The sequence below is a fragment of the Vigna umbellata genome, chromosome 9 (genome assembly GCF_029865625.1).
Source record: "Vigna umbellata cultivar VRB3 chromosome 9, Vumbellata_1.0, whole genome shotgun sequence".
Lineage (NCBI taxonomy): Eukaryota > Viridiplantae > Streptophyta > Magnoliopsida > Fabales > Fabaceae > Vigna > Vigna umbellata.
This window is the reverse complement of record NC_142173.1, coordinates 913,335-931,832: the sequence shown is the minus strand read 5'-3', so window position 1 is coordinate 931,832 and position 18,498 is coordinate 913,335. Positions and strand designations below refer to the sequence as shown.

The 18,498-nt window shown below is 34.3% G+C and overlaps 1 protein-coding gene and 1 pseudogene across 2 annotated transcripts; one reads left to right on the top strand and one right to left on the bottom strand.

Moving 5' to 3' along the window:
- Positions 1 to 8,287: 8,287 nt before the first annotated feature.
- LOC148192270 (heat shock protein 83-like) lies at positions 8,288 to 11,535 on the bottom strand (annotated as a pseudogene). The gene is made up of 4 exons (XR_015782391.1): positions 11,290 to 11,535; positions 10,572 to 10,713; positions 10,185 to 10,465; positions 8,288 to 10,069 (listed from the first exon to the last, which is right to left on the bottom strand). The product of XR_015782391.1 is annotated as a heat shock protein 83-like (transcript).
- Positions 11,536 to 16,151: 4,616 nt separating this feature from the next.
- Positions 16,152 to 16,613, top strand: LOC148192269 (uncharacterized). Its single transcript, XM_088098553.1, has one exon. It carries the CDS (start codon positions 16,152 to 16,154, stop codon positions 16,611 to 16,613), a length of 462 nt encoding a protein of 153 aa, XP_087954679.1.
- Positions 16,614 to 18,498: the final 1,885 nt, after the last annotated feature.

Sequence of the window (18,498 nt, the reverse complement as noted above, 5' to 3'; positions counted from 1 at the left end):
TACTTGGAACCAAGAATATTAAATTTACCTATCTAAATGTTATATATGGAAATGATTATAATAAGCAAGAGTATTACATTCCAATTCCATTGCATTAGTTAAAACTGCTGAAATCTAATGGTTAAAATAAAAAGACTTGAACATACTTTTTATTCTTTAAATGTGATATTCTTCTTCTTAGTGTTTTAAATTAAAAAGGATTGACTCTAATTTTTAAACTTCGAAGTTGTTCTTTTCGTCTCTTTTCATTATCAGTGTTGGACTGGTTATTTATGTAAGAAAAATGTGTCATGAAAATAGTACGTGTAAATGAATTTTACTTTTTATAATGTTTTGATAAAATGTTTATAATTATTAAAATTTGGATAAGTTTTATTTTAGTTTTTCATTAGTAAAAGTAGTTTTTTAGTCTCTTAAATATAAAAATGATAACTTAAGTCTCTCAAATTTAAAATGAAGTTTTTTAATCCCAAAAATACATTTATTTGTCTCTAGATTTAAGGGTGGTTAAAAATATTTTTTCTTTTTATTTTAAAAGATAACGATAAAAATTTGTTAAAACGACCAATACATTTCTAATTTGATAAATATGACTTTAAACTCTCCTTTATAGCAACGGTCTGCATATTGTTACTACTGTCGCGAAATGTAGTCTGCTTTAATTTTTTTACTTTCTTTATTAAATAATATTTTTATTGAATTTTTAATACTATAATATAGTAATAATGATTAATGTTTTATTTTAATTTATTATATTTTAAAGATTTAAAAGCATGAATAAATTTATCTTAAAAATATAATTCAATTATTTAAATTTGATTTAACAATTTCGATCTTTTTATTTTCAATTAAGTTTTCATTTTATTTGTATATAAAAAAAAGTCAACTTAGTTCCTTCTTTTATACTGGCTTAACCTTTCAGGTTCTGTTTGTTTTAATAAATATTACATATTTTCATAAATGTATAGCCGGAAAAATATAAAGTGAAATATTGATAATTTGATCCACAACTTTTATATTGGAAAGTTAGAAATCGTGTTGGGAGAAGACAACATCTCCACAATAAAATTGTTTCACTTTGACAAAATTTACTCATTAATATTTTTTTAATAGTTGTCAATTTTAATAGTTCTTTAGGAAAATTACACCATATTCATAAATTTAAAGAAATTCTATTTCTTCTTCAAACAAACAGCATTGCACTTATAAAGTTAAAATCAAATAAAACATAAATAAAATCATATTCAACATACGATAGTGAAAAAATAAAGATCACACAACCCTCCACTTTAAACTCCTTCTATTTCAAGATTATTTAAAGTGCTTCTAGACTAATTTTCAAAACTTTTTTTTTGTAATTTAAGTTTTAAACTTCATTTAATCTTATAAAGCCAACTTATAAATTATAAATTGTATATTATAAATTATAAATTGATCACAAAGTTATACTTTCAATTAAAATTATGAATAATTGATCTACATTTTCAGAAAAGTAACTATTTTATTTATTGAAAGAAAACATCAATGCTAAAGCAATTATAATAATAAGATACTTTATAAATCCTTACTAACAGATACCTCATTAAAATTAACTATATTGAAATATTTGAAGAAGGAAGAACAAAGAGAAGAAGATTTGAGGAAAAAAGTTTAAAAGAAGAAACAAGAAACATAAAAAATTCGTAATATTCAAAATTATTTAAAAAATGTGATGAAATATTTTAGAAGCTTTTAGAAAATTCTAGGAACTTACAAATTATTAAAATAAAGAATGAAGTAAAAATCTACCTGAATTCAATTATCAGCTGCTGAAGTTTCACATTATACTCAGAATTTTGGTTATGTAAAGCTGAATATACCGCATTGATTATTTTTTTTAACACTTTTTTTAATGATTTTTTAACCCTTCTACGTCTATAAGTAAAAAGTTCCACTTTTGTACTCAAATTGTAAAAACCTAGAAAATAAAATTCTAGGTAAGTGTATTAAAATAATGGGATCGAGTATTTTATTATTAATAGAATTTTCTAAGCTCGTCTCATTACTTTAAGAACACTTTATCTCTCTAAAACCTTTTCACTTCGCTCTCTCTCACTTCTCTCTAAGAGTTCTTGATCTCAAGTCATATGTTCGATGCTTAGGAGGTGTCTATGTGATCCTGGCGTTGAAGGCTATCTCCTTAATCGATCAATTTGTTAATTAGAGCAAGTAAGTAAAAAACCTATTTTCCTTGGTTTCTAGGGTTTTTGATCATGCACGACAATTCTGTTTTGCATGTATTAAGTAATCTTCTTCCTTGATTCTTGGTTAGTTAGTGATTCTAAGGTTGGTTTCATATCATCAATCGGTAAAATCGTAGGTTTTCTAGAAATTCCTTCTGCCGCAAGTAATCGGCGGAGCGTTTAGAGGATCTTGAGATGTTGAGTTCAGGTAAGGGAAGCTAGATAATTGTTTTAATTGAAGTATGTGGTGTGAGTTGATGGTATATAAGGATTAAATTGTTTAGCTAGAAAAGTGTTGTTTAGTGTTAGTAATAATTTAAGTAATGGGTGAAATTCATGCTTTGAATGTTGATGGATGTTGTAAACAGGTGTAATCTGTTGTGTGTATGTTTATGATGTTGAAATTGATGTTGATGAAGTGAATTGTGCTAATTGAACTGTTAAAGGAAAAAAGAGTAATTTTGGTTTTGGTTATTTGGTCTAAAATATAGTTTAAGGTAGTGAAATAGTGAGAAATGGTTGGTAAACTGATGGGATGAAGTTGGAGTTGTTTATGAACTGGTTTGGGGTCATGTTCAACACTTTAGATGGTAGAGAATTTGTTTGGAGCGAGTGGTGGTGTTTGTGTAGAGTTCAACGTGGTTTAGAACTCAAATGGAGGAAGTGAACTTGTGAAAATGTGAGTTAGGGGTTTTGTGTGCATATGGTCAGTTTGAGAAGTCTTAGTAAGTCATTTGGGACTTGTTTGAGTTCCTAAGTTGCTTGAAATTGTGCCACAAGTGGTAGAATTCAATTTGAGTCTCTAAGTTGAGTTTTTGGTTGAGATCTTGTAGTCATTTGTTAAAAATAAGTTTAGAAAGGTTTAGACACACTTAGTTAAGTATAATTGAGTATATAACATGATCTAGGAGGATTAGAAGTTGGGAAAAATATATTCATTTGGTCAAGAGTGGTTTGAGGTGATAATTCTGCAATTTTTGTGCTGCAGAATTATGCAGACTCGTTGAGCGAGTAGAGTCGCTCAACGAGAGGACATGAGGTCTGGGTCACTGTTTCAGGGCTTTTGCTCAACGGACAGGGTCGCTAAGCGAGTGAGTTGGGAGTCTAGACCACTGTCTCTGATCTCGCAAGCGAGAGGGTCGCTAAGCGAGTGGGTTGAGGTCTGGGATCACTATCTTTGTATTCGCTCAGCAAGTGTGGTCGCTGAGCGAGAGAACTCTGTGGTCGCTCAGCGAGCTTGGTCGTTGAGCGACTAGTTCAGAGGGTGTCTTATTCTTTCTTTTCTTGTTTTCTTATGGAGTGGAGTTACATTTCTATTCATTGTGAATGATGTATAAATATGTATGAGATTTTATGATCAAAGAGGTGATGTGATGATGATGTTCAAGTTATGTGTGAAGTGTGAATTTCAAGTACCATGTGAGAAAGGAATTCCAAGGAGGAGTATCCTAAGTTCGTTATGTGGTGTTATGTATTGATGTAGGGGCTTCTAGATTGGGGAATGATCCTGACACTCTCAATAACCTCATTTCATGTAGAGATGGGTGATTATGTCGTGAAGAGTAGCAGGAGGTCCTAGTCTATGGTCATTGGTTAAGGCTATAGATGTTTGACAGATTAACCTTGGTGTAGGGTATTATTGGTGGTGGTTGAGGATGTGGTTATTATTATTTCTGAGCTAGGTTGCTCCACCATACACGGGTGCAGTTCCCATGAGTCCGATATCAATGCATCTATCCGGATAGTAAAAAGTGTTTCAAGTGGATTGGACAAGTTAATGTACTGTTTGATTCATAATATGCATGTATATTGTTATTGTTTTAAATAGTATGTAAAATCTTTTGATACTTTAGCTTACCCTTGTTTTTCTGTGGTATGTCTTTGTATGTTGTTTCTCTTTGCATGATCACCTTAATGGTATGAGCTTAGGAATACAGTTTTTCAATTGGAGCAGCTGAGGTGGGAAGTGAAACTTATAGTATAGGTAATTATTTTGTTTTTCAGGTGAAATTTTTTGTATTCACCAAATTTGTAGTTGTTGTTCTATCATTATACATGTAATGTTCAGTTTAGTAGTTTTATATTACTAAATTTAGGATGTTACACAAATAAAATTAGTAAATTTCGTAAGAATTTTAGAATCTATAAAATATGATTAATTTTAGTATTTTGAAAATATAATGTTTTTTACCTTATATTCTCATATTGAGAATCATTATTATATTTGTTTTTGAAAAAAAAATGATAGGTAACATATTCACCCTAAATTTTTTTTTTAATTTTTCCTTATTTAATGTTTATTTATGCTTTTTCTGGATGGTAAAACATAACGTTCTTTGAATTGAATACATCTTCATTAAATTCAAAAGGACGTTGTGAAGAAAAGTATAAAAAAAATGTTAGTTGTTACTCTTTCACCATAATTACAAAAGATATGAAAAATGTCGACTACTAATCTTTCACAATAATAAAACTATCCATATGTTTTATAAAATTAGGATACAATGTTAGTTTGTTTAAATACTTATCAAATTTCTTTTAATTTTAAAGAGTTTGAAACTTGTATTTTCTTTAATTCCTAATACAATGAAAAGCTAGAAATGAAGCTAGTTATTTTATATTTGATTGAATTTAACTAAAATTTAAATTCTCATAAGTTTATATCTTTTTTACTAAAATCTCTCATTAACTTTTTATATTTTTTAATAAATTTTTTACGGTTATTTTTACTTATTAATATAAAAAATATATTATATAACTATGAATAACCAACATTTATTATTTTAGTTAAAATATTTTGAATAACTGTAACATCCCAAAATATATAGCATAAACCATATAAAGGAGTTATCATATAATAATATTGTAAGACACTTAAAGATGTTATAATAAGATTACAATTATCCTAAGATAACCATAAAATTTAAAACTTTAAAGAAGTTCTACACAATCCCAAAGCTATAAACTTAACCGATCGGTAATTCAGTATTACAAATTCAACCGAACGGTTCAATCCAAAAACTAAAAACAGTAATATGACAAACGGTCATATTTTAAACTGCAGGATTCCCGCTCTCCAACTCCTGCTCCAGCGTACACTCCACATCCTCTGATCACACCCAAGAGGTGATCATCGCAAGGGAAAAAGCGAACAGGAACATGGACAAAACAGGAAATAAGGGTAAGCTAATGTAATTTAGTTATGCAAACATACATACAATTCGTACAAGTACAACTAATGCAGAACCGAATACTCCAACCTCCCAAAATAATACGTATATACATATACAAATGAACACTATACTTCATGCTTAAACCGTACACCTGACTTGACCATCCGGATTGTATGAATATGTAGCTTGAGGTCGTTCATGCACTCGGGTGGTGTAGTAACTGGAAAACCATCAGCTTCCACCCAAGGTTAGTCCGTTATAACTCACCCAAGAACCTATGGGCTATGACCTCCTGCCATTTTCACACAATGCCTTACCCATCTCTACTTGAGAATTGGTAATCATCAGAACATCAGGATGAACTCCGTGAATTTCATTATCCATATTCATACTATAACACAACTTTGATACACTTTTCACTTGAGACATTTACCACTTCAATACACTTTTCACTGAGACATTCTTCCTTGAAATTCTCTTCCACATTACTTGAAACATATGCCTTGTTTGAAATATCAATACAATTCCCCATACTCAGCAGATCAATACAACTATCTCAACCCACCAAAGTCAAAGAGTGATAATATCATTTAAAGACCAAATATTCATTCATAGCAGAAAACCGAACGTCAACAACACAAATAACGAGTACGACCGAACGAAAGATCAACAAATCTTATGGACCAGACCAGACGGTAAATTAATCCCCAAATGAGAACATGACCGAATGGTCATTTAAATGGTAAGACCCAAACAGGAGTAGAACAATATTGGCTTAGGCCGAACACTATTAACTTAGAACAAATACGATATTGAGCACTAGTATAAGAACGAGTGCTCATAAGAGACCACACAACCCAATAATATTGATCGCTAACACTACCATAAATGCTAGTACAAAACCGAACACTATATCGAACGAGAGTTGGTCCAAAACCGAGCACTTACCAAGAAAGAGCGCTAGTACAATACCGAGCACTACCAAGACAGCACATGACCGAGCGATCAATAACAATTAAAACCTATGATAGATCGAATGCTGTTTATACTCAAATGTTATGTCTAGACCGACTGCTATATTTACCTGAATATCAATACAAGACCGATCGGTCATTAACTAAGGATCCACAAAAGTAGAACTCAGTTAAGACCGAGCACCAATACAAACCGAGTACTATTAATAACGAACACTAAACCTATTACGACTAGTAGCAAATAATAATACCCACCATGAGACTGTCGAGATAAAAAACGAATACTTTTAAAATTGAACATCAACATTAAACCGAACAACACTTAACCAGATTAACACTACGAAACCTAATATCGCTAAGCCTGATTACATGAACAGACCAAGCGTTCTATACCGATCGTTCGACAAAACTTGCAGAACTTCACAACTGCTACACAGATTTCTTCCAAACATAAAATATTGCATACAATTCAATCAAACATATAATTGTTCATACATTCAAACGTTCAAACAAAGATTCCAACCACAACCACAGAAAACAATTAAATTACTAGCTTCCCTTACCTCTTTAACTGGACAGAGATCTTTCAGTACAGAAATTTGCTCACCACCAAAAGTCTTAGAAACCTAAAGTTCATTGATTTGTGAAAATAAACCAACCACAAGACCAGAAATGTGATCAGAATTTAATAGAAAGAGGTAATAAACTCATGCAACCAGAAACTTGGTTTGCATGTGCCGAAAAACAAACGTTCTAAGAAGAGGATAAACTTACCAGGTCAAAACAATAACTTGATCGGTGCAAAGTGAAGCTCTTGACACCAGGAAGACTCAAGCGTTGCTTGATTGATGATCGGAAGAAGAAGAAAGTGAGAATTTGTAAAAAGAAGGAAGAGGATGGTAGAAAGAAGGAGGAGAAAAAGAAGAACTCAAAAGATTTGAAAAGAATGAGTGCATGCAAAAGAGTGACACGAAATTTTTGAAAAACTCAATTATATACTATCGTCAAAAACCGATCAACCCAATCGCATGCACCCACATGTCTTCCACTACTCTGATTTTTTCTCATGACAATAATAGTCACCAATATTAATAATAATAATAATTATCAAAATAAATAATTTTTTCATCATTAATATAATTTTATGCTGATCACATAATTTTAAAAGTAAAATTAAATAAAAAAATTAAATAAAAACTAAACTTAACTGAAAAGTATAAATATTTTAAATATTAAAAGAAGAAAGTATCCTGATTTATGATAAACTTAAAACTCCATTAAAAAAAGAAAATAATTAATATAAATTAAAGTTGCAGTACCATAAAATGACAATAAAAGGTTAATTTTCTAAAATCTCCTTGCAAAAATTTACTTGTCTTCTTATATAACTTGACTTAGAGTGAGATAGAAGTATTTAACCAAAGTTGAGAAGTTTTGTACTTAACTTTCAATTTACTTCAACACAATAACCCTAAAATACTTATTAACAAATTACTTGAAATGGAAGATAGTCCTGCTTAACTATTCTCTTTCTTAATGCATCAGGATTCAAAATAAAATATCCTAAGAACTAGGAATACTCGACAAATTTAAATGTCAACTGTACTAGTCATTTAAACTAAGACCCAATAAAAAGAAACACCGTTTAATATTTACTTTTCCACAATTGATTTATCTATTTGAATGTCCAATGTTGTTTGAAGTTAAAACATTTCCATTCAAAGGATAAAAATCAAATGATTGAAAGCAAGCAGTTGCAGATAACAACACAAAAAATAACAGAAAAGCTTGTCAAATCTGCATGCTATACCCTCCCCACTCACCCACAAACCTAAACATAGAAACGTAGAATAGAATTACTTAATGAAGGAAGCAAACCAAGGGGAGACAGTGATGCAGAAAAGTGGCGTAAGATAGGTTAGCAAAAACACGGTTCCTTTCTTTAATTGATATATCTTAGATTTGACAAAGTAAGATAGATGCAACAGACAGACACATTTTCGCATCACAGAACAGACACATTCTCTCATTACAAAACTAAAAACCTATGAAGCTAAAAAAAAAAATTTCGCCATCCACGATCGTTTTGTTGACAGACAGACAAACAGACGCGAGACCATAACTGAACATAAAACTATAAAAAACAAGCATTTAGTCCACTTCTTCCATCTTGCTCTCCTCAGCACCTTCCTCTTCCAATGGGGGCATGTCAACATCATCGCCACCAGTCTCATCTTCATCAATGCTCAGACCCAGCTTCAACATCCTGTGAATCCTCGAAGCAAATGTGTTTGGATCATCAAGGCTGAAACCTGAAGTCAAAAGGGCTGTCTCAAACAGAAGCAACACAAGGTCCTTCACAGACTTGTCATTCTTATCAGCTTCAGCTCTCTTCCTCAACTCCTCCATTATACCATTGTCAGGGTTGATTTCCATGGTCTTCTTGCTAGACATGTAGCCACTCATGCTGCTGTCTCTCAGAGCCTGAGCCTTCATAATTCTTTCCATGTTTGCGGTCCATCCATACTCACCAGTAACCAAACAGCAAGGGGAATCAACAATCCTGTCCGAGACAACAACCTTCTCCACTTTGTCTCCCAGAATGTCCTTGATGACCTTGCAGAGCTCCTCAAAGGATTTCTTCTTCTCTTCTTTTTTTTCTCTTCCTCAGTTTCATCATCCAGTTTCAACCCCTCCTTTGTAGCTGAAACCAATTTCTTCCCATCATATCCTTTAGTTGTCCGACTGCATACTCATCAATAGCATCCACCATGTACAGAACTTCATAGCCCTTCTTCTTCAGTCTCTCCAAGAAGGGTGAATTCTCCACAGCCTTTTTGCTCTCTCCAGTGATGTAGTAAATGTCCTTCTGTCCCTCCTTCATTCTCGTAACGTAATCCTTCAAGCTTGTCATTTCATCGCCACTTTTTGTTGAGTGGTACCTCAGCAAGTCAGCCAATTTGGACCTGTTCTGGCTATCCTCGTGGATACCCAGTTTCAAGTTCTTTGAAAAAGCATCATAGAACTTATTGTAGTCTTCCTTGTTCTCTGCAATTTCGTTGAACATCTCAATACACTTCTTCACAAGATTCTTTCTGATCACCTTCAAGATCTTGTTCTGTTGCAACATCTCACGAGAGATGTTGAGGGGCAAGTCATCGGAGTCAACAACACCTTTCACAAATCCAAGGTACTCAGGAATGAGCTCTTCACAATTGTCCATGATGAACACCCTCCTGACGTAAAGCTTGATATTGTTCATCTTTTTCCGGGTGTCAAACAGATCAAAGGGTGCTCTCTTCGGAACGAAGAGAATGGCCTTGAACTCAAGCTGACCCTCCACAGAGAAATGCTTCACTGCCAAGTGCTCCTCCCAGTCGTTGGTCAGGCTCTTGTAGAAAGAAGCGTACTCATCTTTGGTGATCTCTTCTGGCTTCCGCAGCCAAATTGGTTTCTGCTTGTTGATCAGTTGCCACTCGTGAGAAACCTCCTTGATCTTCTTCTTTTTCTTAGAATCTTTCTCCTTTTCCTCGTCTACCTCCTCGATATCCCCTTCTTCCTCCTTCTTGGGCTCATCATCTTCGTCATCGCTAATTTCTTTCTCGGTTGTCTTCTCCGTCCAAAGGTAGATAGGATAGCTAATGAATTCAGAGTGCTTCTTTACAAGATCCTTGATCCTCCTTTCCTCCAAGTACTCCAACTGTTGACAATCAAAGAGGTTAATCAGTCAGAACACGAGTAATATAAACCAAAACAACATAAAAAATCCAGCTTCTCAACAACAACATGGGTTCAGATTGATAAATTAACAGTACCTGATCTTCCTTGAGGAAGAGAGTAATCTTAGTTCCCCTTCCGAGTTGCTCGCCCTCAGTGTCCCTAGTAACAGTGAAAGAGCCACCAGCTTGAGATTCCCAAATGTACTGTTCATCGTCATTATGCTTGGTGGTAACAATGACTTTCTCCGCGACAAGGTATGCAGAGTAGAACCCCACACCAAACTGCCCAATCATGCTTACATCAGCACCAGCCTGCAGCGCCTCCATGAATTCCTTGGTTCCAGACCTCGCAATGGTACCCAGGTTGTTCACCAAATCTACAAACAACACAACATAAAAGCACGGTCAACAAAATTTCCTTCCAAATCAACAGTCGAAACTCCAAACACATTCATTCCATCTCATGCATGACTAATGTATTACCTGCTTTAGTCATTCCAATGCCACTGTCAATAATGGAAAGGGTGTTGTTGGCCTTGTCGGGCACGAGTCGAATGAAGAGCTCTGGCTGAGCATCGAGTTTGCTCTTATCGGTTAAACTCTCGAATCGAATCTTATCTAAAGCCTACATTTGAACAAAAATGAAATAAATCAAACACCGTTATATTCAAACATTTACGGTTAAAAAACTAACATTAACATTGCTGCAATTTCGTTTCGTTTGCTCAATGATGCAGTGTACAACTGTTAACGTATCACTATAATGATTAAAACTATGTAATTTACACGGACAAGTAATTTCTTCAAAACAAAGAGTCTCTAAATAAAATATTTCAATCAGTTAAAGTAACCATAAGAATTAAGAATCTCTATGTCACAATGTTGAAATTGTAGCAAAATATCTGGATAATAGCCAGATGACGAATATCTCTAATGACACAGTACCCATGACATTTACAATCTATCATCTTAAATTTGCAACTAACCTAAAACAAAATTGTTCCAACAAAATTCCAACGTATACTTTGTTCATTACACTAATAGCATACATTATTATACACACAATTTAATCTGAAAAACAACTAAATAGAACGAGCAATGTAAGAACAACAAAATACAACCTATATTATACATAGTTGATGGGATTTCATGCATTCAATGAAAAATCTGAAACCAAGAGTGAAGGATAGAAGAGGCTTACATCAGAAGAGTTGCTGATGAGTTCTCGCAAGAAAATCTCCTTGTTGCTGTAGAACGTGTTGATAATGAGGCTCAGAAGTTGGTTGATCTCAGCCTGGAAAGCAAAGGTTTCAGCGTCCGCCATTGAATATCAGATGATACCCGCAGAAAATCACCGATTTATCAGAGAAGAGAAGGAAACGCAAGAAGGAAAATGAGCGAATTGCACAGAGCAGAATGCACAAGTTATAAGAGCGACTCGCAGAGAAATATGTTGAAGGTAGAAGAAATGGAAGAGGTTTATATAGGAATGAGAACATGCGTGAAACAAACAGGTTCTGGAGTGTTCTACCTCTCTCTCGACATTTTTATTAGTAAACTGAACCAGAAGAAACGTTGTCGTTTTGTTTTTTGAGTTTAGCAGCAAAGTATCCGGAACTTTCCATGGCAATGGTTGTGTTTGAGGCACTAGAATGTTCTTTCTCTCTCATGCACAATGACTAAAATAGGGTCCCACAAAAATATTAAGGAGAAAATGTTTTTTACTCCATTATATTATATTTTCAAATTTGTAAAAGCTATTTTAGTTTCTTGAATTTGGAAATACTGTTTTTTACCGTCTTTTGAACTAACGATAATTTTATAAATTATTTTAATGTTTCTAATTTATTAATAAGGAAGTATAAATATATCTTTTCCAATTTAAAATACTAAAATAATTTATAAAGGTCACAAAATAATTTTTACCTCCTCTAGACATGGTTTGTTTCAATTCAGCTAGATCAATATGAATTAACCCTAACAGTTCAGTTTGGCGTTTTACAGAAAAATATGTTTTCTTTGTTATTTTAGATTTTACACATATATCACACTTACTACTCTGTTTATCATGCATATTAATCAATTCTGGTAGTTGTAATTTCAAAACATACGAGAAATTCACATGTCCTAATCTAACATGCCATATATCATACGAGTCAACAATATAAGCAGAAGAACTTGATTCATTAATATTTTCAGAAACATTTAGAATGAAGAGTCCTTGATCACAATATCCCTTCCCCATGAAAACATTATTTTTTGTCATAATGATATTCTATGACTCAAATGACACTTTAACCCCCACCTTTCCCAATAGTGCTACAGAGATTAAATTAACTCTGATTGATGGCACATGTAACACATCACTCAAGGCCAAAATCTTTCCAGATGTGAATTTGAGAAGAACTTTTCCTTTTCCCAGAACAGGAGTGGTTCTGGAATCACCGAGGTAAACGTATTCTTTTCCATCCCCAACACTAGTGTAAAAGGTAAAGGCACTTCTGTTTGCACAAATATGTCTGGCAGCATCAGAGTCTACCACCTACTTGCTCACATTGGTCATCAGGTTTACTTGAGAAACAACCGCAATAATAATGTCATCTCCTTCGCTATATTGGCTCTAGAAGGATTGTCGTTCGCCCTGCTCCTGCACTGTGGTGCATGATGGCCCGACTTCACACATACGAAGCAATTTTCTTTCTTCTTAAAGGTGAGTTTAGATTCATTGGGACGTGATTTAAGAAAATTATTTTTCTTTTTGTGATCATGTTTGTATTTGTACCTTTTTGGAGCAGTTTTACTTCTACCATATTTGCTTTTGCAGATAAAGCTTTGGCCGTTGCAGTAGCAAACTCCTTCCTGTTGGTATCTTCAATTATTATGCGTGTAATGAGTTCTGGTAGAGACATCTGTTTGTGCATGTGTTTCAAATGTTGTTTGTAATCTGTCCAAGATGGCGACAGTTTCTCGATCAGAAGTTTTGAAACAAATTCATCCGGTAGAAGAATATTTTCTGCTTTGATATCTTCCAAACTTATGATACTCATTGATTTGGGTTTTTATGTCCTTGTCTTCAATCATCTCCCAATGGTAGTAGTTTCCTATGACGAATCTTTGTCTGACGACATCTTCGGCAATGTATTTGAGAATCAACGAGTCCCAAATGTCCTTTGCTTCCTTGTAGGAACAATACACATCGAACAAATAATTAGAAAGTGCATTAAGCAGAGTGTGTCGGCATACCTTGTTTGCGTAAGTCCACTCTTCAACTAGTTTTGAGTTTGAAGGAATAGCGTAGTCGGGCTTCGAGATGAAAGAGCAACAACAACTCCATACATGTCTAAAAGGGTGGCACGCGTTCTTGTCAGCGCCGAAAATTTTGTCTAGAGAAAACCTCGATTTTTGACACGTCCAAAAGTGATTTTGCAAAGACAGTCTAGGTTCTGGAAACAATGGTTTGGCTCTCCGAAGGCATGTTGTTGATGTCAGCCATAAGTCCTTAAGATAGTTGTAAAAAGGTCACAAAATAATATTTAGGCGTGTAGAGTCATTGTCCTTAAGGACTTATCCATAGTGTATTGCGCAAGTGCCCCAAGATACAACAGGAACTTCTCATAATATCTGACGATCTCAAAACTACCAAGGATCACTAAAAAGAGTATAAAATAACCTAGAATATTTTTAGAAGAAGAAAAGAGGATGAAACTAGGAAGGAAAGGAGAATATTGATTTTGGTGTGTTTTGGAATGGAGGAAGAGTTCTCTATTTATAGAGCTAGGGAAGAATCAAGAAAATAAAAATAATAAATGATTTGAACGTTTGCAGTTAGTTTTTCTTTCCTTTTGTCATTGTGAAAATACTTCACATACACACCATGTTCTGTAACGTACCTCTCAAAACCAATCTAATTGAGAAAACTATCAATACGAAGATTCTAAGCTCTTGGAGCTTGTTTGAGGCCATATAAAGCCTTGTTTAGCTTGTACACTTTGTGTAATTGTCCCTTAATTTCAAAACCTTGAGGCTGCATAACGTATACTGCTTCATCAATTGACCTATTCAAGAAGGCTAATTTCACATCTAATTGGTGTGTATACCAATTCTCATATATTGAGACAACGACACGAACAGTTTCAATTCTTCCTACTAGAACGCATATCACACCATAATGAAGCCCATCCTTCTGCAAAAGGACCTTTTGGCACTAGTCTGACTTTATGTCTCACTACTTCCCCCTTTGGATTCATCTTTACTTTGTAAATCCATTTTAATGTTATACATCTTTTGTTGAGAGGCAGATCAACTAACGCCCAAGTTTGATTCTTTTCTATAAAGTTGATTTCTTCATGCATTGCCTTCAACCAATTTGCATCCGTGATGGCATCTTCGAATTCTACAGGTTCAGCTTCTGCAACTAGTGCAAAGTGCACTAGATTTTCTTCAAATGTGATTGTTGAGACATTGAACATCTCATAATCCTAGAAATGTGATGGCAATTGAGTGATCCTGTGAGATCTTCTTACTTTTTGACCACTTCGTTGTTTGTCCCCCCTATAGTAGAATTGTCATCTAGTATGATGTTAGGCTGTGACATATCTCCAAATCATTTCTTTGATTACTTGATTTTCAACTCTAACATGATGTCTCATCAACTACAACATCCATACTGATTGAGACTCTTCTTGTTTCAAGATCAAATAACTTGTAGCTGCCAATTGAGTGATACCTTATTAGGACAAGAGGTACCTTTGTCGTCCATTTTTTGCAACAGTTGGTTTGGTACATGTTGGTAACACGTTGAGCCAAAATTTCTCAAGTGTGTATTTTCCTCTCGGTCCAGGCTTCTTCTGGAGTTATTCCCTCAAGAGGTTTGATGGGTGATCAGTTCAAAATATAGGTGGCTGTCAGCACAACTTCTTCCCAAAAAATCATAGGTAAACCTTTGCTTTTTAATATGCACCACACCATGTCGAGGAGAGTTTTGTTTCTCCTTTGAGCAATACCATTGTGTTGTAGTGTATATGGAGGAGTTATCTCATGAGTGATACCAACCTCTTCAAAAAATTTCTTGAATTCGTTAGAGGTATACTCTCCACCACCATCAGTTTTCAAGATCTTCAGACATTGTCCACTCTGATTTTCAACCATACTCCTAAACTTCTTAAAAACAGCAAATGCATTGAGCAGATATGTCCACATCTTTCTTGTTAGATCATCAACAAAAATGATGAAGTATTTACTTCAACCAAGAGTTTCAACTTGCAATGGTCCACATATGCCTGAATGCACCATCTCTAGCTTCTTGGTTACCTTTTGTGTCACAATTTTATAGAAACGATTTCTTATTTGTTTGCACTACACACATGAGGCAATCCAACAACCCATTTTTGTTGGCTTAGATCATGTAGATGTCTGAAATTTAGGTGTCCAAACCTCAAATGCTATAGTCGAGGTTTTCTGCAGCAACAATGCATTAGTGCTTTAACGTGTTCATTCTGACTTGGAACGTTCTGTTATGAGACAAACAAACATGTATCACAAGTTTTTTTGAACTGATCGTACACATTCAGTAAATTATCTTCCATGACCATTGTAAACCTTTTTTGTAGTAGTTGGCCTAGACTCAACATATTAGTTTTCAAGCTTGGAACATACATAACTTCTTTGACAATCACTTCCCTGCCATCATAACCTTTCGGCACAAAACGACCATTGCCCTCAGCATGTAAGCAACTATCATCTACAAACCTAATTCTTCCATGATTTACTTCAGTCAAACGAACAAACCTAATTCTTCCATGATTTATCTGCCACATTAGAATTTGTTTCAGCCATTAGCATGCATGCTTCTGAATCTGAGGTATCATCTTGAGCCAAATTCGATTGTGCCTAACTCTTTGGTTTGTTTTTCACTCCTTCACCATCCCAATACTCTCGGGCAAAAGGGTTAAACTTCTAACAATTATAACACTTCATTTTGTTTTTATCAAATTTCCATTATTTACCTTCATTGTGCTTCTAACTTTTGACTTTAGTAGTTTCTGAATCATTAAATTTCCTCTCATGCAAAATAAGAGAAGAAGGCCTTTGGAGTTCATTATAGGAGAGCATGTTTTTCTTAGACTGAATCCAACCACTAGAGTGGGCAGAGTCGTTCATCCTAAGAAGCTGTCTCCCAAGTTCGTTGGCCCTTATCAAATCCTAAGGAGAATCGGACCAGTGGCGTACGAGTTATCCTTGCCTCCTCAACTATCCAATCTTCATCCAGTCTTCCACGTTTCTCAACTTCGGAAGTACATAGCAGACCCTTCTCATGTACTGGAGTTAGAAGACGTTCGTCTTCGTCAAGACCGAACGGTGGAGATGCAACCAGTTCGTATTGAAGATAGTCGCACCAAGTACTACAAGAGGAAAGTCATTAGATTGGTGAGAGTGGTCTGGGACGAGAAGACTAGCGACTCTACATGGAAAATGGAAGATGCCATGAGAGATTTATATCCTCATCTATTTTCGGGTAAGCATTAATTTTCGAGGACAAAAATTTTTGTAGTTAGGGGGAATGTCAGACCTCATTTAAAACGCACCCAAAAACCCTCTGAACGGACGCCAGGTTTCAAGCGAAAGGGATCCAGAAATCAGATAGTGGAAGGTGTTGGAACAATCGGTACCGTTATAGAGTCGCGCAGCGGAATAAAATACTTAGAAAGCGTGTTACGGTCACAAATCAAGTTTAATGGTCCGTTTTAGAAAAACAATTTTCTTAGAGAAAATTTATCAAACAGTTGATATGCGTAAAAGATAAAGAGTATAGGGAATAGAAAATCACACAAGCAATTTTTATCCTGGTTCGATTCAAAAGAATCTACGTCCAGTCGTTAATCACTATAAATAGTGATTAACCTTTTTCACTAAAAAGTTATTTAACAAATTACAAGAAATAGTGAATAAAGCAGATAAATAAACCTTCCTTCGACGAACGAACCGGAAGAAGAACACTCTGCCAACTCGAAGAGAACCGCTCCGACTATCGACAAACGAAACACGAGCTTCTCCTATTCACGAGACCAGGCAGAGCACCTTGCTAACTCGAAGAGAGCTTGCTCCGACTATCGACACACGACACGCGAGCCTCTCCTGTTCACGAGACCAAGCAAGGGAACTTGAACTATAGCTTCTGAGAACTTCCTCTGACAAACAGTATTCTGCAAGAGCTTCTGTTCAACAACGTTACTATTGATCTTCACAGAAACCCAATATATAGCTAGCTGTTCTGAATATCTAAGGTTAAGTCTCAACTGCCACGAATAATCGATTATTGTAAGTGATAATCGATTATTTAAGTCCGTTACAGGGTTTTCAAAATGTGATAATCGATTATATGAAGTGATAATCGATTATTCCTGTATGACTCTGTGATAATCGATTATTGCCATTCCATAATCGATTATTGCAGTTAAAAATGCAAGTTTACAAGGTTTACAAGAATTTCCTACTACATTTAATTTCTACAAATTGCTTTTAACTAATTCTAATATCTTCTTCAACTAAAACTTCTTGTAGCATCATCAAAACAAATTTCTTCAAGATTTACCAATACTCCTTATTGGTAACAATCTCCCCCTTTTTGATGATGATCAAAAATTCAATTTTAAAAGCAAGTTTGGCTTACCTGCAAAACATACAAGCTAACAAACAACAAGGTTAGCAATACCTGTAATAATTTATACTTCTCCCCTTGTATTATTCTTCTCCCCCTTTTTGATCAGAAGCAAAAAGACCGGATGTTAAAGGCTCTCCTTAAATATGATCTCCCCCTCAATTAAACAAAGGATGCATATGATCAAGAGATCATTTTATTTATGAAAATAAAGATTACATTATAAGAAGACACATAACAGACAAAATTATAATATAGATGAAATGGCAAGTAAACAACAAAACAGTCTCCAAAAAAAAAAAAGTTTTTTTTTTTTATGCTGTGACTTAAGATAATCGATTATTACTTTAAATAATCGATTATGTGCGAGCCAAAATGTTAAAATCCAAATTTTTGAGGACGAGATAATCGATTATTACCTTTGGTAATCGATTATTTACGTTAATTTCCGAAAAACACAAATTTGGGCCAAATTTTCAACTTTAAGACACATCTAACATTCATAAATCATTTCAAAGCTCTTAAAAAATACCAGGATACCATAGAGTCTTCTTTTCCTTTTGAAAAATTAACCTGCAAAACCAAACAATAGAGTTTTGGTCCCCATAATCTCATTTGGGTCCTTTAAGATTAGAGACAATTTACTTTATAACAGGAATCCAAGCATATTTTCCATTTGGAACATCAAAATGTTTAATTCTACATTTGTTAGAAGTGTGCCCCTTTTTCATACAATAAAAGCATGTGACAACA

Excerpts from the sequence above, each read along its gene's own strand:
- LOC148192269 (XM_088098553.1), top strand. The coding sequence starts at position 16,152 with ATGCAAAATAAGAGAAGAAGGCCTTTGGAGTTCATTATAGGAGAGCAT.